The 21,484-nt window shown below is 41.7% G+C and overlaps 1 protein-coding gene across 1 annotated transcript in view; it reads right to left on the bottom strand.

The window, feature by feature from the left end:
* The window catches only part of LOC129512429 (coiled-coil domain-containing protein 162-like), a 44,017-nt gene extending 32,622 nt beyond the window's left edge, over positions 1–11,395 (bottom strand). Inside the window, exons 1-5 of the mRNA XM_055329633.1 lie at positions 11,375–11,395; positions 11,005–11,160; positions 2,580–2,809; positions 1,477–1,615; positions 263–383 (exon numbers count right to left, since the gene is read on the bottom strand). Of these exons, the coding sequence (XP_055185608.1) occupies positions 263–383; positions 1,477–1,615; positions 2,580–2,809; positions 11,005–11,160; positions 11,375–11,395 (667 nt within the window). The remainder of the gene's footprint in view (positions 1–262; positions 384–1,476; positions 1,616–2,579; positions 2,810–11,004; positions 11,161–11,374) is intronic.
* Between the last annotated feature and the right edge of the window lie 10,089 nt (positions 11,396–21,484).

The following is a 21,484-nucleotide window of genomic DNA, read 5'->3' as shown; positions in this document are numbered from 1 at the left end:
TTTATTTCACTTATGAGTTTATCAGCAGAATTGAGACTGAACTTAACAAATGTTTGCTATTTAAAAGACTTTAGGAAAGAAATACATCAAAGTGTTAATATTCTCTCTGGGCCAAGGTGTTAAAAACTAATTTTTGTATTATTTTCTGGACACTGTGGTACTTTTTTTTTAGCCATGGAAAAGATACATGGATTACTTTCATAATCAGGGAAAAAAACAATAAATGTTTATTTTGTAAAGTAATAAAATAAACACACTTTACCTGTAGGAAGAGTACACCACTCCTTAGACTTTTCTGACACAACCAGTGCTATCTCTCTGTTAACTTTTCTTAATACTTCTTGGATCATGTGAATTTCAAGATTTTCCAGAAGTTTCTGAAGCTAGAGTAAGAAGTTTGAGAGTCACTTTCTACATTCAGTTTGTAATCTGGGCTCCTAAGTCAAATTCCTGCAGGATGGTCTGGGGCTAGGTCCTGTCCTTCAGCTATTCTCTCCCAAGGAAGAAGGAAGGGTTCCTTTCTTGGGTTTCCAAGTGCTTCTGTGAGGATAGATACACCTCTTTGGAGACCAACATCTTTTCTTCCTGGCCCACAGCCCGATTGATAAATACAATCATTTTTCTACCAAGTGGTGCTAAATTGCAAAGTGCTCAATGTCTGAGATGACCTCATGTGTTTTGGGGGGCCTCTAAATGTGACCAGTAATTTTATGAACTATTGTTACAAGAGAAACCCTTGGGGCTGAAACTCAATTTAGATATCAAGGAGGATTTCATGAGAAGATTTAAAATTCCAAACATGACCAGGAGAAAACTGTCCCAATAGCTGTGACCCCTTCCTTTACCCATTATGCTTGTAGAGCCCATATTTCTCCCTGTCAGAGGACCACAAGTACTAGACAGAACCAGGGTTCAGAAGGGTAAGCAATGGGCTTGGGACTGGAGGGTGCGTGCGTGTGTGTGTGTGTGTGTGTGTGTGTGTGTTGCAGAGGGTTGTGGGGTAAGTTACTGCTCGATTCCTGACAGATCATCTAGCACATCAAATGGACTAGTGTATAAATCATGTTGTCTTATTCTCAGAAAAACAATCACAGGAGCTATTTTAAGCCTTCCATTTTCCTAGGTGTATGTGTTGGGAGGGGTGGATAATTGTGTGCTAGATTTTAAGTTTAAGATGCTACTATGTTCTCTATCATAGTCTTTTTTTGGTAGTAGTCTATCTTAATTAGAGGAAAATAAAAATATGGAGATCTAGACTTACAAAATGGAGATAGTAGGAGTAGTTATTTGCTTAATCAAAGTCCCACATGCCTTTGAATACTTGGTTCTCTCTAAGCCTGTTCAATGATTTACATACCTTCAATCTACACTTAATGTTTTAGAAAAAAAAAATGCCACCTGGGTAGATCTGTAGTTTTACATGCTTATGCCATAAAGGAAATTTTCAAAGTTAGATTCAAAACAGCTCCTGCATACCTGCTGAGTTTTTATTTCAATTTCTGAAGCTCCTTTGGGGGGAAGAAAAGACTGACTACTTATTATAATATCTTCAAATTCGTCTTCTTTCCCCATCCGCCTAGCGATAGCCTTCATGCTGGGGTAGAGAATGTCAGTTCTATTAAAGAAGAGAGACGGGAATTAGCAAACAAATGTACCTTTTTTCTTTTTCAGATTCTCTGACAATTATGTTCATTCATGTTCTGTTTCCTGTAATCATGTATAAACCTCCCATCCCATTATAGACCCTCACCTCGACAGCTAAGTTCACCACAGTTGCCACTCCCTTAGTCAATATTAAATCCCTTAGCCTTTCCCATTGGGTACATTTAATTTCAGCCTTTATTCTTCAAAATAATTGACAGGTTTTCTCATTCCCTAGTTACGAGGAAAGCTGACTATAATAACCTATAAGATAGACTGTTTGGGCTATGCCAAGAGAAACTTCCTGTGCCCAGTAAGGTCCAAGGATGGTGAGTGGATGCTTAGTGAATGCTTGTTTGATAACAGACACATGGAAGAAGCAACATGTTTTTCTTGCCACTTAAGGCATCCCAGCTAGAGCCTGAAGCTGTGAAAACACACACCCCCCCCCATCCCGCAAATCTAGGACCTCATGTTGCACCTTATTATACCTCTGGCTGCAAGGCATGACGCCTTCAGAGACTCAACACTTGGGTCTAATGGGGCAGAAAATGGAGAGGAGTTTGTAGCAGTAGCATCTCCATACCCAGTGCTCCCTGGGATGCTATGAACTAAAAAAGCTTAAGAGTCAGCACCATGAGGACACTTGAGAAGCACAAGTTCCCAGAGACAGAACTCTAGGTAAAACTCTTTACCTAGAGTAAATGTTACCAGTGTTGCTTAGTGGAACCCAGCACTGTCCCTGCAGTCAGTAGAACCCAGCTTTCCCTGAAAAGCACTGGTTATAGAGACACATTGCCCAGCTTCCTCTACACTCAGTGGGCCTGGACGTACCAGGATTATGGACTAAATCTCACCCTCAGACTAAGAGGCAGGAATTTGCCAAGCCTCAGATTCCACTCATTCACAAAAATTTGCACCTCAGCAGCAACACTCACCCGTAGAGTTCTGAAAACTCTTTGTGAAAGGACAGAGAATTGCTGTCCTGGCCTTGCAGTTTGAGTCGGCCCCACTGCTCCTTTAGCACTTCCAGCTGCTTCCACAACACCAGAAATGATCTCAGGAAGGCAAGGGATGTCACCGCATTGCATGGGCCCCTCAGTAGCATGGAGGCTTTGGGGCTGCTTTGGGACTGACTTCTGAATTCTGGCACTCTGGACAAATCTCGCTGAAAGTATTACAGAAATCCTTCTTTACTAATCATAGATCAATATAGGATAACCTTCTACATGTAGCCCATGCAGAACGAACATTTTAGAGAATGCCCAGTCTCCCCAGGAGGAATGGTTCATGGGCTTGCAGCACACTGAGAGCTTAGAGAGGGTAAGCATCCTTCTTAAATACACAGGATACAGAAAAGAGGGAAATGTCTCCATTTCAGCTTTCTGCTTGAGTCTTGAACCACTTATCCAGAAAACTCTTACTTGGGCATTAACATCGTATCTGTCTTTGAAAAACTGAGCCTTTCATGGTTAGCCTCTGCATTCTGCAAAGTGCCCTTCGAGATTTTATTTCCCATCACAGTAGAGCTGTAACATAACCTTTATTAGGGATTTTACTTGTTTTATGGATGAGGAAATGGAAATGTAAGTTTATCTCATCTCCTATTTCTCCTCCCAGCCTTTATAAGTTTATATGTCTTGGGGAATCCCTGGATGGCTCAGTGGTTTGGTGCCTGCCTTTGGCCCAGGGTGTGATCCTGGAGTTTTGGGATCGAAAAACTCCGCATTGGACTCCCTGCATGGAGCCTGCTTCTCTCTCTATGTCTCTGCCTCTCTCTCTGTGTCTCTCATGAATAAATAAATGAAATCTTAAAAAAAAAAAGTTTATATGTCTCTTAATTTGAACTTATTATTCAATAGGCAATTTTCCTTTAGAATTACGATTTGTTTACTCGTTTATCTTTTCCTTAAATGTTTGTTGAGGGGCTGCTATGAGCCCTGGAGGATACGGAGGGAACAACGTTTTCAGGTCCCCCTCTCTTGCAGCCAGAGGTGTGAGGACAGGGGTCACCCAGAGTGACAGACAAAATGGGGACCTGCATCCAGGCCTGTTCCCTGATGGCGGTGTCTCAGGCACAGGGAAAGGAGCATCGCTTTGCAGATGAAGATGGCAGACCTGGATCATGATGTTCTGGCAAGAAGGGCCTCAGAGAACATTCAGGTAACAGCACCTCAGATATTCAGGTTTCTGGGCTCAAAACTGGAAGAACCACCACCTAGTGTAACTGGATCCTTGATCAGGGCTATTAACATATCTAAAGAAAGGCTTGGCTTCCAGAAAGAGGGTTAGTCAGAAGCAGAGTTGGCAAGCAAGACCCAGGAGAGAGCCGAAAGCTCCTGCACACAGCTGACAACTCCTCAAGTAGCTTACCACCTCACTAAGCAGCTAACCCAAGATTTCCAGATTTGTTTTATCCTCGGAAAATTTTCATCAAATAAAATCTTATGCAGTAACCAAAAACATTCAACAGACCAAGGCCGAGCATGATGAAGGGGTAGGGGGGTGGGCAGCCTACAAGCAATGTAGACCCCTCTGCTCAGAAAGACCCAAGATGCCCCTTTTAAAGGATATGTGTGCAGTGTCACCTGAAGACCCAGCAAAAATATAACAGTATGAAACGCACAATGACTATGTGCAGGAGATTCAGTGGCTAATCTAAAAGCAAATGGAGGGGGAGGGGTAGATGAGCTCTCTCCGGAAATGGAGGATGCCACTGGCAGATGCCAATATTGCACTCTACATACTCTGCTAGCACAGGGGGTGAGTTCAGATGCAAAACCCTCCCACCACCATCTTACTAAGACAAGCAGGGGCGATTAGTTATGGCACCGTCTGGTTGCCTTGGTTGCCTTGCTGAAAGCCAGAATGGGGACCAGTTGCAACATCTCCCAGATGCTTAGCTGGGGCAGGCAAGAGCAAGCAGTAGCAGCAGCATTCTCCCACTCCTCAGCTAAAGCTGGTGAACACAAGTAGTTGCAACATTCTTGCACTCACTGGTTGGGGCTAGCGAATGTGAGCAGTCCCAGCATTTTTCTGCTCTCAGCCTAAAGCCAGAATATGCACACAGACAAGGCACTCTCCTGTCACATTCCTGAAGCCCTGGGGACAAGCAGTCAAGACGTTTTCCTGCTGTCTTTCTGAAGCTGAGAGTGTGCCCCACCCCTTACATTCTCCAGCTGCCTAGGTAAAGTCAGTGGATAATGCAATCCACACAGCGGATGCTCCTCGACTGACTGGACCTGGTGGTCAAGGGGGCTGACATTTCTGAGCTCCAAGGGAATGTATCAATCAGAAAGACAGTACTTGACAGGCCACTATTCCAGGGTATTGCAGACAGTAGCCTGAAGCACAACTCTTTCTCCCTGTGAAAAAAGCCTATTTACTTAGCCTGGAGCTTCAGCTTGAGTGAGGAGCAGGCTTCAGGTTTTCCCTACATCTAGAGGCTACGGAGGTGCTCCTAAGGAACCTAAGCAGGCAGACACCATCCTTGTGCACCTCATATGCCTTAATACAGCTCAATAAGTTCTCCCAGAAAGGAGTTTATACACTTATCTAGAGTCCCAAATTTTGCAACTGTCACCCAGAGGATACCTTCAGATCCTTTGGTCTGGAGGCTAGCAGGGATTATGGTTGTGGCTGCACAACACTATATTAGCGTGTATTTTTAAACGATTTTATTCGTTTGAGAAAGAGAGAGAGAGCACGAGTTGGTGGGGGTGGGGAGCAGAGAGAGAGAGAGAGAAGGAGAAGCAGACTTCCCACTGAACAGAGAATCCTACTTGGGGCTTGATCCCAAGACCCTGGGATCATGACCTGAGTCAAAGGCAGATGCTTAACCAACTGAGCCACGTAGGCACCCCAGTATATATGCAGATTTTAAAAGCTGCTGCCTGAGGGTCTGGCTTCAGATCAGCCTGAAGCTTGGTGCTAAATGACATTTCTCCCTTTGGAACACTGACAAGCTTTGGTATATCTTCAACCATGTATCAATAATAAATCAGGCTGATTAGACAGTCATAAAGGTTCAAAAACAACTAAGAGCTAGGGCAAGTTTGAACAAGAAGTTTCTGTGACATAAGGGCATTTCAAGACTGAGAGACCCAGAGAAAGACATAATGCTATTGAGGTAAGTAATCCACCTGATAAAGAATTTAGGGTAATGGTCATAAAGGTGCTCACAAACTTGCAAGAGGAATGGACCTCAACAAAGAGATAGGACATATAATGAAGTATCAAACACAAGTCCACAAAGCTGAAGAATATAATAAGTGAACTGAAAAATATCCTAGAAAGCTTAAAGAGCAGACTGGATGAAGCAGATGAATGGGTCAGCAAGCTGAAATGCAAAGCAATGGAATTCATCCAGATAGAGCAGCAAAAGGTAAAAGGAATTTTAAAAAATTAAGATAACTTAAGGGACCTGTGAAACAACATCAAGCAGAATAACACTCAGATTATAGGGGTCCCATAAAGAGAAAAGAAAGAGAAATGGGCAGAAAGCTTATTTTAAGAAATAATAATTGAAAACTTTCTTAACCTAAGAAAGGAAACAGATATCTAGATTCAGGAATCCCAGAGAGTTCCAAATAAGATGAATTCAAAGACAGACACACTAAGACACATTATAATTAAAGTGTCAAAATTTAAAGAGAGAATCTTAAGAGTAGCAAGAGAAAAACAATTGTTACATACAAGGAAAACACTATAATCAACAGATTTCTCAGCAGAAATTTTGTAGGCCAGAAGAGAGTGACATGAGATATTCAAAGTACTGAAAGGAAAATTCTTTGAACCAAGAATACTCTACCTGAGGGTTAACATTCAGAATTGAAGAAGAGATAGAGATTTCTAGACAAAAGCTAAAGGAGTTTAGCACTCCTAAACTGGCCTTATAAGAAATGTTAAAGGGATGTCTTATAGCAGAAAAGAAATGGCATTATTAACCACACAAAAGTAAAAATCTCACTGGGAAAGGTAAATATATAGTAAAGGTAATGGGTTAATTTATAAAGCTACTATGAAGGTTAAAAGACAAAAGTAAAATTAACTAAAACTACAATAATTAGTTAAGAGATACGGAACATAAAAAGATATAAAATGTGACATCAAAAACATAGAACATGAAGGGATGTGGCAGTTAAAATGTAGAGTTTGGAAAATAGTCAAATATGAGTTGCCATCAACTTAAAAGAGACAGTTATGTACACAGTATGATGTATGTGAATCTTATAGTAACTACATAGCAAAAACCTGTATTAAATACACAAAAGAAAATGAGATAGGAATCTAAACAGAACATTAAAGATAGTCATCAAGCCAGAAGGGAAGAAAGAGAAGAAGGAAGGAACAGAAAGGAACTACAAAAACAGTCACTAAACAATTAACAAAATGGCAGTAAGTACTTACCTATCAATGATTAAAATAAATGCAAACAGACTAAATTTTCTAATAAAAAAAAAGCATAGAGTTGCTGAATGGATAGAAAAGCAAGGCATAGGTAAAGACACACACTTTCAGTGAAGAGATGGAAAAAAGACATTCCGTACAAATGGAAATGAAAATAAAGCTGGTGTAGGTATATTCATACTAGACAAAGTAGATTTTAAAACAAAGACTATAATAAAAGACAAAGAGGGGCACTACATAACGATAAGGGATTAACCTCAAGAAGATAAAAAATTTCTAGGTATATATGCAGCCAATGTGGGAGCACCAAAAAATATAAGACAAATATTAAGAGACCTAAAGGGAGAAACTCATAGCAATATAATAATAGTAGGGGACTTTAACACCCCATTTACATCAACTGATAGATTATTTAGACAGAAAAATCAATAAGAAACATGGGTTTTAAGGGACACAAAGCCCAGTTAGTAAAAGGAAGGAAATAATACAGATCAGAGCAGAAATAGATGAAATAGACCAAAAAGATAATTTTAAAAATTAATGAAGAGCTGTTTTTTTGAAAGGATAAACAAAATTAACAAACCTTTAGCTAGACTCACCAAGATAAAAAGAGAGAGCTGAAAGAAATAAAATCAGAAATGAAAGAAAAGGTACAACTGATACCACAGAAATACAGGGAATCATGAGACAATTATTAACAATTATAAACAAATAAATTGAACTTCCTAGAAGAAATAGATAAATTCCAGTCCTTTCTATTGCCTATGAATATTTAAAAACAAATTGTGAAATAAAACGAATTAAAATAAATAATAACTTTAAGGCAAACTTACCTTGTTTATATATTCATAAAAAGAGAAGTCTTCTTAAGTGTTTCAGAGAACGGAAGAAGGAACAGGAGACAGGATAAAGAATGAAGGAGGGGAATAGTGGGGATGTCAGGGAAGGCTGGCAATCCATCAAAAAACAGGGCCAGGAGGGGGATCCCTGGGTGGCTCAGTGGTTTAGCACCTGCCTTCAGCCCAGGGCGTGATCCTGGAGACCCGGGATCGAGTTCCACATCAGGCTCCCTGCATGGAGCCTGCTTCTCCGTTTGCCTGCACCCCTCTCTCCTTCTGCTTCTCTCTCTCTCTCTCTCTGTCTCATTAATAAATAAATAAATAAAATCTTAAAAAAAAAAAAAAACAGGGCCAGGAAATAGTAAATCGAGAGCCCAAAGGGCCCAGCATGCTTCTTGATCTTGGTACTATTTGGTGCCAGTGCTTACTTTGCAAATGCTCCGTCTGAGTGAAACATGTAATTCTGTTGTGGAACTTAGATGGCACATCTAAACACACTTCATTTTCCACTAATTTGCCTGAAGTAGACTCATGACTCAATTTCAGCCAGTAGAACACAAGGAAAATCTACTAGAAGGCTCTGGAAAGGATTTCCTTCCTTGGTAAAAAGATAAAGCCCTTTAACGAGAAAGCTTTTTGGCTCCTGTTTTCATCTTACAAAGATGAAGGACACATGTGGCGACATACCCAAGATGGCAGAGTGGGGGCCTACACCGAACTGAGTGACTGTACCAACCTGAACTGCCTCCTCCTAGACTTGTTTTAAAAGATCAGTACCCTTCCTAGTTTAAGTCATGGCCAGTAGGACAACCTGTTACTTAGAGCAAGTGCACCCTAACTGGCACAGAGGGGCATCAGCTCAAAGGTGGAAAATCTGAAAAAGCTTCTAAAAGAGTGATTTGGCAGTTGAAACCTGAAGGATAAATAGGTGATAAACCTGTGAAACCTGAAGGATAAATCAGATGATGAAGTGGAGAGTTAGGAGAAGGAGGTTTCCTGTTAGAGGGACTGGCTTGCACAAAGTTACTGAGGAGAGGCAGCATGGTACATTTGATAAAATGAAAGAAGTTGAGGATAGAGATATCAGTGGGTCAGGACACTTGGATTGTATTCTCAGGACATTTGGAAGTCACTGAAGGGTTATAAGAGGGAAGTGACATAATCAGGTTTAGCATTTAAAAATATTACCCTGGTGAATATACTGGAAGAAGGCAAGAGTGAATACAGGGAGTCCAATCAGAGGTCATGCTCATAGCCTAACATCAGGAGATGATGCTGATTGAGGGTTGGTAATGGAAGATGGGGAACAGTGGACAAACCTGAGAGATATTAAAGTAATAGGATAGTCGAACTTAGTGTCTGATTGTGGGGTATGATAGAGCGAGATCAAAGATGAGTGTCCAGATTTTCTGGCTTGGACAACTGGACAGGTGGTAGTTAACTGACAGGGAATATGGAAAGAGGAGCAAGTTTTGGGCAGTGAAATAAGCCCAGTTTGGGACACAAGGTCTCTGGGATGGGACAAGGATGTTGAATGCATGAATCTGAGAAGATTTATATTTGGACAAGACACGTAGATGGTCATCACATGAGTCATCATGTGTAAAGTCATCAAAGTTATAAAAGCAGGTGAGTTTGCCTAGGGAGAGGCTGAGAAGTGGAACAAACATAGCAAATAAGAGTAGAAGGGAGCTCCAGGGCCAGGCTATTAAATTGGAATCTGGGTTTCTCTCCTTCTAGGTATGTGATTTTGAGCACACCACTTAACCTTTCTGAGCTTCAGCATTACCTGTAAAATGAGAATAATGAAAGTACCTACTTCATGGAATCATTGTGAAGAGAAGAGAAACAAGTAACTACCAAAGCGCTCTGAAAAGACCTCAGTCATAGCCAAGAGTTGTGTTAATAGTATTCAGGGGAACCTTACTGACTAGACACAAAATGCACAGTGCCTAGGTCCAACAAAGTGTTTTAATTCTTTTAAACTCAGAAAAGAAAGGGTATTGAGTTTGAATAAAAATATTTTAACATATGATATTAATTTTTTTATATTAACACAGTTGTAGACTATAATGATTTAAGATTTTTTTTTTTTTAATGGAGGAAGGGGTCTGCAAAGACACAAGCAGCTAACGTTGTGGAAGTAAAAATGCAGATCTGGTTGTAGAAGTAGTGGGACAGAGCCTAAAAGATAACACATTGGGGATTGGGAGAGGAAGAGGGGGGCAGGAGGCAGAGGAGGGTCTGTGGGGAAGTCTGAGAAGGCCTGCTACCAATGCCAGAGGAAAACTAGGAGGGAGCTGTACTTTGGGAGCCAGGAGCAGGGAGGCTGCAAGGACACATTGTGTCAAATGCTGACAAGGGGTCAGGTTGGAGGGGACTGAAAAGTATCCAGGGGATTTTGTGACAAGGACCATGGTGCTCTTGATGAGAGTGGTCTCAGTGATGACAAATTGTAGTTTCTGAGGAGCAGATTAAAGGTAAGGAATCAGAAGTGGCTGCTGCAGATCTCTCCAGAAAGTCTGGCTCGGAAGAGGAGGCTCTTCAGATAGGGGCACCAACTAGCTTATTCGGTGTCCAGACAAGCCTCTGTCTGGTTCCTAGATATGAGCAGAACTGTTTCCAGTTATGATACCAGGTGGGTTAGGGGCTCTTGGTACCCTACAGCTTCAGAGGGACAAGTCCAGAGGAGGGAATGCTTGCTTAGGAGTCCATAGGTTAGCTGAGTGATGAGGACAAGAGCCCAGGCTGGAGATGTCCACCCAGGGTCCTCTCTCATACCTCTCCAGTCCTTCCGACTCCACTTCTAAATGTGTCTTCCAACTTTAAATGTGTGTGACTCATAAGGAAATCCAGCTAGTTAGATGATTTGTTCCATTTGGTTTCAATGGCCCTCCCACCTTTGTTCTGTTTTTAAAATGAAAAGAAATGAATGTACCACGGATCACAGGTGACTCCTGCTCCATTGCTGCTCCGAAGCAGCCTTCGCATAGTACTGGGACTCACTGGGAAAGGCTGTTGGACAGAGGTGGCTCTCTGGTCCATCCCCCAGATAGGAAGGGCCTTTAGTACAATACAGCACTGGCTGGTTATATGGCCTGTGCACCAAGAGTACCTGAGTGTTTTTGTCCAGTGTGGCTTGCTGTCTGGAGGGATCCTCCAAGATCATATGATAGCTGCTCAGAAGTACATCTTCCAAAAGCAGTCGCATGCCCACCAGCTCTCCATGAGCCACCTTGAGGTCACGGTCACTCAGCCTACAGAGGCACAGCTAAAAATAAAAACGAACAACACACTCATTTTGAAGATTTCTTTGTATCTCTTTTACATGATTTTGGGGAGAAAACCAGGGATAATTATGTTTACAAGCCCTGCCTTCTCAACTATTAGTAAATGCATAAAAATCAGAGCAACATTTCTAGCTCAAAGTCCTCCTTGAACATCTTAGACTTTTGGCTTTGTATGGAAGTCAAGTCTCCCAGCACTTTACAGTGGCAGCTGTACATGGTAAATGTATAGTATGATATCAATTTTTCTTTAAAAGTACAGATGTAAGAACCCCTGGGTGGCTCAGTGGTTGAGCATGTGCCTTTGGCTCAGGTCGTGATCCCAGAGTCCTGGGATCAAGTCCTGCATCAGGCTTCTGGCAGGGAGCCTGCTTCTCCCTCTGCCTATATCTCTGCCTCTGTGTGTCTGTCATGAATAAATAAATAAAATATTTTTTAAAATCCAAACTGACTTAATATTGAACATAAGCAAAAGCAAACAGCATAGTTCCCATCACCTAGCCCCAAGAATCATCAACCTATAGCCAGTCCTGTACCTATCCCTATCCCTCCCCACTTCCATATTATTTTGAAGCAAATTTATGACTAATTTTCATGTTGTTCTTAATACTTTTCTATTTTTAAAAATGAGAACACAATGATACTTGCTTAGGGAATCAGGGGAAACAAATAATCCAAAGAAATTCTCCTTATGAATTGTGCTTAATGGGTTCTCTTCCTACCACTGTTCACAGGCAGGCCAGGGTCCTGGTCACACCGCACCCCCCCCCCCCCCGCCCCGAGCTTCCAGCCTAGGTGTTTCTCTAAGAGGCTCAGAGATCTTCCCAGATCATTACTGGCCATGGAAATTGCAGCTGAGGCCATGAAAGAGGCCCATACTTGGTAAGAGCATGATTCTCTTCCGTCATAAGAAAGCATGACTCACCTTGTAGCACTGGGTTTACAGCTTCATAATCAAACACCTCTGCTTATCTCATAAATTATTTACCACTGACCTATGGACCCAATGACGCCTGTTTTGCAGTCTTCATTCAGTTCTGTGACAAGTGGGAAGACCTATCCTACCTGCATATTGTATTCTAGGGTATCTGGGCTGTTACTCATAACCGGAAACAGTCCTCCATCTTCCAGAAATGCTCTCCAAGGGAATAGCATAGATGCCTAAAAGAACCAAATAAGAAACACAACAATGCTATACTGTGTCCATAAATAATAAACATCTTATAAGAACAGGATTTCTATGTCTGTACTCCAAAACACCATGAGATGATTTATTTACTATGTAGACATAGTTCTTGATAGAAAATCTCTGATGATGTAGAAGAGAGAGTAATAATTTTTTTCTTTTTTTTTTTTTTTTCAGGATCTGGCTAAACATACAAGGGTACTTAAGATTTCAGTTTACTGGTCAGCACCAATGTTTGGAAGTTCCAGGATACTATAACAGTGGGACACACTTATGATCAACAAAAGTAAACTCACTCAAATGTTCTCAGTATTAAGAATTTTAAAATGCTTTCCTTCATCACCGTTGTACTCCAGTTGTAGGTAACAACTCAAAGCCAATGCCACAACATTAACATGTGGGCCTCTGCTTTCTCCATATCACTGTCCAATAGCTAAGCCGTCCCCTACTACTTATGGCACCACATGCAGCCCTGGACATAGTAGGCCTGTCCATCTGACCCCATTCTACTCTGGCAGACTAGGTACTGATTTCAAACAATTCCTAGAGTTGGAGTTGATTCAGGTAGCAGGAAGCCAGGACACTTGGATCTACCTAATCTGAGGCAACATGCAAAGGCAGTAGGGATAGGCCCAATTCCTGTCTTCTGGGACTAAGTGAGGGTCAAGTCTTGGGATAAGAGTAACTGTCTTATTGCTAGGGAAGGTAAGAGTATGGGACTTACAGGGGGTTGATATTGTATTACTTGGCTTAGCTTTGTAACGTAAAAACACTAAGCTGGAGCTATTAAAGTCGGAAGACCTGGGTTTGTAAGGTGGTTTAAAATATATGTCCTTAACTTCTTTGATACTCTTTCCATTAAGAGGTGGAATTTAAGTCTTCTCCCCTTGAGTGTGGACAAAAATTAGTAACCCACCTCTAGTGAATAAAATATGGCAAAATATGGGCTGCCTGGGTGGCTCAGTGGTTTAGCGCCGCTTTCAGCCCAGGGCCTGGTCCTGAAGACGCGGGATCGAGTCCCACGTCAGGTTCCCTGTATGGGTCCTGCTTCTCCCTCTGCCTCTCTCTCTCTCTGTCTCTCATGAATAAATAAGTAAAATCTTAAAAAACAAAAAAATATGGCAAAAATGTTGGGATGTCACTTCTGAAATTGGGTAATAAAAAGACTATGACTTCCACCTTGGGTTCTGTCTTTTGTTGTCTCTTGAATTGTTTGCCCTGGAGGAATCCATCTGTCATGTTGTGAGGAAGCCCTGTGGAGAAGCTCACATGAATGAGATCAGAAGTGGATATTCTGATGCCAACCAACAGCCCTGCTTGGAAGCAGATTCATCTCCGTGAGATGACTACAACCTGGGCCAGTACCTTGACTGGAGACTAATGAGAGATTAGCCAGGACTACACAATATACTCTTCCCAGATTCCTGAGCCTCAGAAACTATATGAGATGATGAATATTTATTGTTTTAATCTGCTAAATTTTGGGGTAATTTGTTATACGGCCATAGATAATCAATAGAATTTATGATCTAGTGCTGCCATGACTGCCCAGCAGTCTGATGTCTGGCCTGCCAGAACCTTAAGCTTTTAGTTATGGAAGGTGGGTAATACTGTTGGTACCCAGGGGCAATAATAGTTGCCAGGATAACATTTGATAATGCCTGTTGTAATCCTGGCTCTTCAAAACTCAGATGCTGGCCTTAATTTATGTAGTATAGTTGCTGTCATTATTATTTATCAAATAGAAAATATCAAGTGTTGGTTTTGCCACCAGCTGTGAGCTATGGCTTCAATTTTCCTGTTGAGTAGTTTGGAGGCGGAAGACTCTGACTATGAATAACAGAGCCCAGGCTGCTCTCCCGTGTCAATGAAGGGGAGCCAAGCAAGGCTAAAGAGCACTAGAGCATGGAGAGCCCCTACAAAATTTAAACCAAATGGAAACAAAGTACCAAAATCCTCGATGTACAATACACCATTTATAGGTATAAAAATACCTCTCAACATACCTGGAGGCTCTGTGGATCTAGTGGCTGGGGCAGGCTGAGCTGTGAAGCAAAAATGCTCTTCACGAGAGAATTGCTCAGAGGTGGCAATCCGTGATACATGCCATCTGTGACAGACTGGTAGGCAGAAGCATTTCCAGCTGCCAAAAACGTTCTTCTACCAAAACACGGAGGGAAAGAAAAGCAGTTATTTATGCTTCTAAAGCTCAAAATTTTCTTCAAAGTTACGGCAGCAGGACATTTTGAGATATACATAGGTTTCTTTCTCAATGACCTCATCCCTCACCCCTCTTTCTTTACACATCGCCCTTTACTCACAAGTCACAGCCCTCAAGGGAAAAGTAGATATACTCTAGACTAGCACTGTCCAATAGAACTTTATGCAATGTGGAAATGTTCTAAGTTTGACTGTCTTATAGGGTAACCACTAGCCACATGTGGCTGTTGAGCACTTGAAATGTGGCTACTGTGACTGAGGAGTTGAATTTTAAATTTTATGTCAACTAAGCCAATCTTAATTAAGGTTTTAAATTAAATAGCCACATAGGACTACTATATTGGGCAGTTCCGCTGTAGCTCTAGAACAAAGATATAGATTATTTGTTGAATTGATTATTTTAAGACTAATAGCAGAGGCAATTCTTGATATGTAAAACCAAATTTTAAGCTAAATAAGAAAATTTTGGGGTTTGACAGAGGAAGCTTTTTGTTTTGTTTTGACCAAAACTTGGTTTTTCATATCAAGAACCAAAAATCCTGAAGACTAGTGCATGAAATTAACACTATAAGTTGTAGAGAAGGAAGTATGCATGATAAATTACAATGACCTTTTTTTTGCCCAAAAGGAAATAAGAGTTTAGTAAGCAAGGAAAGACTGTTTCTAGAACTTAGATCTAGTGGATACCTAAGAAAAGATGCTGACATGGGATACACTGAGGAGAGGCTATCCTGAAACAGAGGGGACCTTATGCCTGCATCTTCCATGGGCTTAGGCCAAGTCTTGCATAAAGCAGACATCAAAAAAAAAGGAGATTAGATGTAACTGAGGGACATACTAGCACCGAGGGAAATGAGGCAGGCTCCCAGAGACTAGCAGGTAATTAGAGCATTGGGGAAGGACTCAGGGAGTGCTTACGCCTCCACAAGACAGTGTCCGTATGGGGTGCTGGGCATCAGGCCAGTAAGAAGAGATCTGGGGTTGGACCAGATAAACCACAATGGATAGGTGAGGTAATCGCTCCTCCTCAATTGCTAGGATGATTTATAAGGACCCCCAGGAACTTACATCATCTCTCTGAGAGGAATGAAGGAGAAGAAAAGTGTGCTGTAAAGCCTAAAATGAAGGTCCAATATTATCTGGTAAAATCAGGAGGGCCCTGAATGACTTAATTACAAGTTCCCCTCTCCACTCTGTTCCCACAGATAAGGTCTTCTAGTCCAGTGACCTTCCTTATCAAAGGGACCAAGTATAATCCCTGCTATACCTGAGTAGTGGTTTCAGTTCCCTGCCAGACCACAAAAGCATTCAAATGAACCAATCACATTCTCCTGCAGAAATGAGGGGACATCACACTGTCTTGATACTACAAAGCCTGTCTCCATGGTTCCTGGTTGTTCACTCCGTTCCCAAATGTAACTCCTCTGAGGCCCTGCATTGCTTGCACTGTCCACTTCCCTGGGCTGTGAGTATATGTGACTAGTAAACTGCCATTGATCTCATCTATCCAGTATCCCATGTCATGTGTTTGACCATCCCCATAACCCTAGAGCAGAAACCTTCCCTTACCAACAGGGTGAATAGGAGATAACTAAAACAAGTGAGCCAGGGATTAATTAATCTTTAATTAATTAATTTTAAACCTGAAACTGACCACTTTGAAGCTCTACGTTTGGCTGAATGACATGGAATTAGAAAGTTATCTTTCAGCCATCAGCAGAAGGCGCTTATAAACTTCAGTTCAAAGTCAGATAAAGGGAGCTCTATATTTTTATATCAAACCATTGTACTAGGGCAAAAATCGCACCACCTTTCACATTTTAATGAGAATTAACAAGAGATCGTTGAAGGTTATTTTATACTGAGAGACTAGATAAAATAATTGATTTATCCGGAGAGTTCAAGAATGGGGACTGGAGTTGCTTCAATGAGAACATTTTATCCTGTTCTTCACATCATTCACATGTTTTCTGATGATTCTCGGTGGGCCCTGCTAGGGACCCATCATTCACTTGACCCCTGTGACAGTGATGCATCAAGCACCTATTATGTACAAAGCAACGTGCAAGAACTGTCCAAGCTACAGCAATGGGTTTGACCTCCCAGCCCAATATGAGCCCAGGGAGGCAGAGTTCATTATCCAGCTGCTTCTGACCATCCTCTAAACTCCCATGGTACTTTCTATGCTCATACCTTTGTATAGATTGTATGGATCTCCTTAAAACAATGGTACCAAAAAAGCAGAATATTCTAACAGAAACATTTATTTTCAGCCCAAATTAGGAGCACAGAAGCCCAGTATCCCATCCAACCTCTCCCTGGTTGGTTCCTTTCATATCCTTCCTGCTCTTCTCTCCCATCAATCCATAGAATGATTTCTCTTTCTCTCAGCCTCTGGGTCTAGCTTTGTTCGCATCAGACTTGTTCAATCTTTGACTGTAGTGCTTATATTTTTTAAATTTGTTTTGTTTATTATGGACGTTTTGACATCTTTTTTAAAAACCTTTCTGTCTAAGCAAGAGACCACCTTTCCTGGTGCTAGCCAGTTCTTAGAGATAGCAAAGGACTCAGCAGGAAGCATGGCTTTGATATGCAAACCAACCAATCCAAAGCCATACCTCTTCTATCTGACCCTTGGGTCTCTGGAGGAAATTCCTCTGCTTTATTCATCCCAGGACTAGTCAACAGACAGCTAGAGACTACCTCTACAGCCCAAAGCCAACTGGAATTATTCAACCCAGCAGATCTTACACTGTTCACCCTGCCCTCTCTTGCCTTTCCAGGCTCTGGTCTCAGCACTCTCCTTGTTCCTGACCCACACAGATGCTTTCCCATGTGGCTCCGTGAGACATGCCATACATCCTGTTTCTAGGACCTGTGAATATAATAAACTTTGTTTTTCCTGAGTCTTTTTTGTCCTCTTCTTGTGGCTATACCTGACTGACGATCACATAAAAGAACACAGAACACAGATGTGCTCTCCATCCTGGCAAGTTTGTATGGAAGTTTGTAACTAAAGTGCCACAGACACACACAATTCCTGGCAGACTTTTAGAGCCCCAGATACAGCTTCGTCTGCATCCTATGTCTATTAACTTATGGATGCTTGGAGACTATTCAGAAATATAATACATTCAGATGTAAATGTGGCAGCTTGTCTAAGCGACAGAATCAGAAAATATGATATACTCTCTAGAGAGACCAGACTCGAACTACGGGCACCACTACCCACCAAATCATTGGTTCTTCTTTTCCCCACTTTAGTCAATTCCTCATCTAGATCACTGTCCTTTGCAGGACTCATCCCCCTCCTAGCAATAGAACTGTTTCTAACGCTATGTGAAAAAAGGGGCCTCAAGATAACACCCAATATTTTTAGCACCGGATCCTCTTTATTTCCTCCCTCTCCATAGACCCCATATTTTGGAAGATTTTTTTTCTACCAAACATCCATGAAGTATTCTCCTGACTTTAACTGGATGCCACATCAGCCTCCAGCCCAAGCTCTGTGCTGCAGGAAGAGATGAAGAAACATGATATAAAGGAAGAAACAGAGCTCTGGAGTCTGACAAACAAGATGAAAGTTCTGCTGCAACAAGCTGTGTGACCCTGAGCAAGTTATGCAACTTTTCTGAATCTTTATTTCCTCTTCTATAAAAAATGGAGAAAATGGTTTCTGTCCCACAGAGTTGGCACATGGTGGGAAGTCAATCGAAGTAAATTTCTTCTCTCCTTTATCTCAGTTCTTAGAATTCCAGTTAAAAAACAAAAGAAAGAAACTTGACATTTTGTTTACATACTAAGGTTTTGGGCAAATGTGTCTTTTTCATCATGCCTTTTGAAATACGAAATCAGGTCATGGGTTCCTGTCGCAACTCACTTGGACCCTTGTTTGGTAAACTCTGTCCTGTGTCTTCTGCGAGGGGAGGTCTCATCAGCACAGCTTGTTGGCAGCATTCAAGAATCAGGGAAACTCACGGAAATGAAAGTCTGGCTTGTTGCTTGTGTCAGGGTGCACCTGCCAACCGCCAGCTCCTAATAAAGTCAGGTCTGAGCAGCCTACTAAAATGCCAGAATAGATACATGGAATTCTCTAAACTGCTCTGCCACCCTCCAGCTGCCTTATTGTCAATGAACAGTCAAGGGTTTCCTAAAACACCACTCATCTTGTGCGTGAGAGAGCTACCCATAGTATGATCCCAGGCAAGCTGCTTCAAATCACAGGGAGCAGGGAATTCATAGGGCACATGCTAAGCTTTTCCTGGATGCAAGGATATAAAAAAGAAAACAACAAAACAAAACAAGAACAAAAACACCTGCAAGGTAGCCCTGAAGAGGCCCGGCAAAAGTTGTGGCTCTTCATTTCTTAGACACTGGAGACCAGGACTGTGGTCATAAGCCAGGCCCAAGCTCACAGGAGGTCTTCTCTGTATCTCTCAGAAATCCCCAGATAACCCTGCAGCACACTTTAATATCTCTGTGTTTGGGGACACTTAAGCCAGACGAGCATAAAAATAAATTTAAAAATGAAGGGAGAACCAACGAAAATTTAAGGACTGAGAAGTTGGCGAGGCTTTCTTTAGAGACCCCTTTCTGTACTCCCGGTTTGGGCTTGTTGCAAACATCATCGGTACCTTCAGGGTATCTCCTCAAGCTTCTCCTTTTTGCCCTAATCATTCCAAACGAACATCAGGAATACATTCAGACTAGTGGCATTTCTCATGCGATATTTTATTCTGTTCTACGGAGGTCCTTTATTTTTTTGATTTTTTAAAAAGATTTTACTTATTTATTCATGAGAGACACAGAGACACAGGCAGAGGGAGAAGCAGGCTCCACGCAGGGAGCCCGACGTGGGACTTGATCCCAGGTCTCCAGGATCAGGCCCTGGGCTGAAGGCAGCGCTAAACCGCTAAGCCACCAGGGCTGCTCCATAGAGTTCCTTTAAAAGGGACTTTTTGTTATGTTTTGCCTCCCTCCACTCCTGAATTACAAAGGAATTCAAGCCGTTAAATCTGGGGGTAGCAAACTTTTTCTTAAAGGGTCAGATAGTAAATAGTTTCAGCTTTGTGGATCTTATGGTCTCTGTTGCAGCCACTCAATTCTGTATGAAAGCAGTCCAAGATAATCTAATCTATGATAAATGGGCATGACTATGTTCTAAAAACCTTCATTTATGGACACTAAAATTTGAATTCCTTATAACTTTCAGGTGTCACAGAATGCTACTCTTCTTTTGAAAAAATTTCCCCAACCAATTAAAGATGTAAAAAAAGATGTAAAAGCCATCCTTAGCCCACAAGTCATAAAAAAAAAAAAAAAATCAGGCAGGGGTCTATGACAGATGTTTGCCAAACAGGTAAGATTGATTAGAACCACTGTACCACCCATTTACTATCAACACAATGATTACTTCACCTGAAATTAAAGATATGCTCACTTCTCAGGCATTTCTTGTACCAGCTAGTGAAGAACTCCTGCAGGTTGGTGGACATGCCTAGAGGTGACAGGCCCTGGGCAATGTGGTTTTAATGGTCTTGGAGGCCAAACCAATTTCCACCAGAAGCTTGGTAGAGGTCAGGTTGACGGACAGAGTGAAACTGTCATGCTTAGAAACTGCATCTAGGGTGCCTGGGTGGCTCAGTAGGTTAAGTGCCTGCCTTCAGCTCAGATCATGATCCCAGGGTCCTGGGATGGAGCCTCATATTGGGCTCCCTGCTGAGCAGCCCACTTCTCCTTCTCCTGTTCCCCCTGCTTGTGCTCTCTCTCTCTCTCTGTCAAATAAATAAATAAAAATCGTAAAAAGAAAAAGAAGAGGAGGAAGAAGAAGAGCCAGAGACATGCATCTATCCTGCAACCAGAGCGATCTATGGCTCATATAGTGGGAGTCAGATATTAAATGATTACAGGGCCACTATCTTGATGTCCTGGAGCTATATACTTCCTCATAAAAAAATGGAACCCCTTTCTATATAGAAGCATGCTGCTCTCATTCCAGGTAAAAGTTCAGTTCATCATTTTCAAATTCTGGAGAAGCCTTCAGTTAACATAAGCAAAAAAAGTTCCCTGGAGTAAACAGTCATATTTGCTCAGAGTTGGTGAACTTTGGGGAAGGATGAGGGAACTTCCCCCTACTTCCTTTCTCTTGATTATCTAAGGACTTTTCCTTATTTGCAGGTTTAGCACTAAAATCATCAAGGGGGATGACATTTATCTTTTCACTTCTCTTTCCTGCCTTCTCTCCAGAGTCTATTTTTCTCTCCATACTGCTGTCTGGCATCCATCCTAGTTCTCAGGCTTGGGAGTCAAATGCACCTAGGTTCTAGTTCTAGTCTGCCACTTACTAACTGTGTGATTCCTAATACATACACACTCTGAAGAGCCCCAGAGGAAAAAGGCTAGAGGAAATGTGATGAGTAAGGGACTCATGGAGATATACTGTCCCGAGTGGTTCCCTCTAAAGTCTTTTGAAAGATATACTGAATATACTGAAACCAGACATGGAACACAGCGCCTCCATTCCTGCAGACTGTGCCAGGACAAAGAAAGCCCTTAAAAGCAATTCCTAGGGGAAGCAGACTAGTTCCCCCTGGGAGAATCCTGCATACCCGGAATCCAAAAAGAATTTCTGGGGTACAGTTCTATTTCTTCATCCTATGTAAATTCTTTACAAATTCTGACTTGGAGTTTCAGAATCAGAGGGCTAATGAATGGTCCTCCTGACAATTAGAGTCTTTATATCCTACCCACTTGACTAATCTATAGCTCAGAAAGCTGCTTGTCAATAAAAAGAAAATGAATTAGTCTAATTTTTTTGTTCTGCTGAATTGATTTGAATCCAGAGATCCCTGATGCTCAGAGTAAAGAAAATCTGGAATAGAAAGAGAAAATATAGTTCAGTT

This window comes from Nyctereutes procyonoides, unplaced genomic scaffold, assembly GCF_905146905.1.
Source record: "Nyctereutes procyonoides isolate TBG_1078 unplaced genomic scaffold, NYPRO_anot_genome, whole genome shotgun sequence".
NCBI classification, from domain to species: Eukaryota; Metazoa; Chordata; class Mammalia; order Carnivora; family Canidae; genus Nyctereutes; species Nyctereutes procyonoides.
Note: the sequence above shows the minus strand (reverse complement) of the source record. Positions and strands in the feature narration are given on the sequence as shown.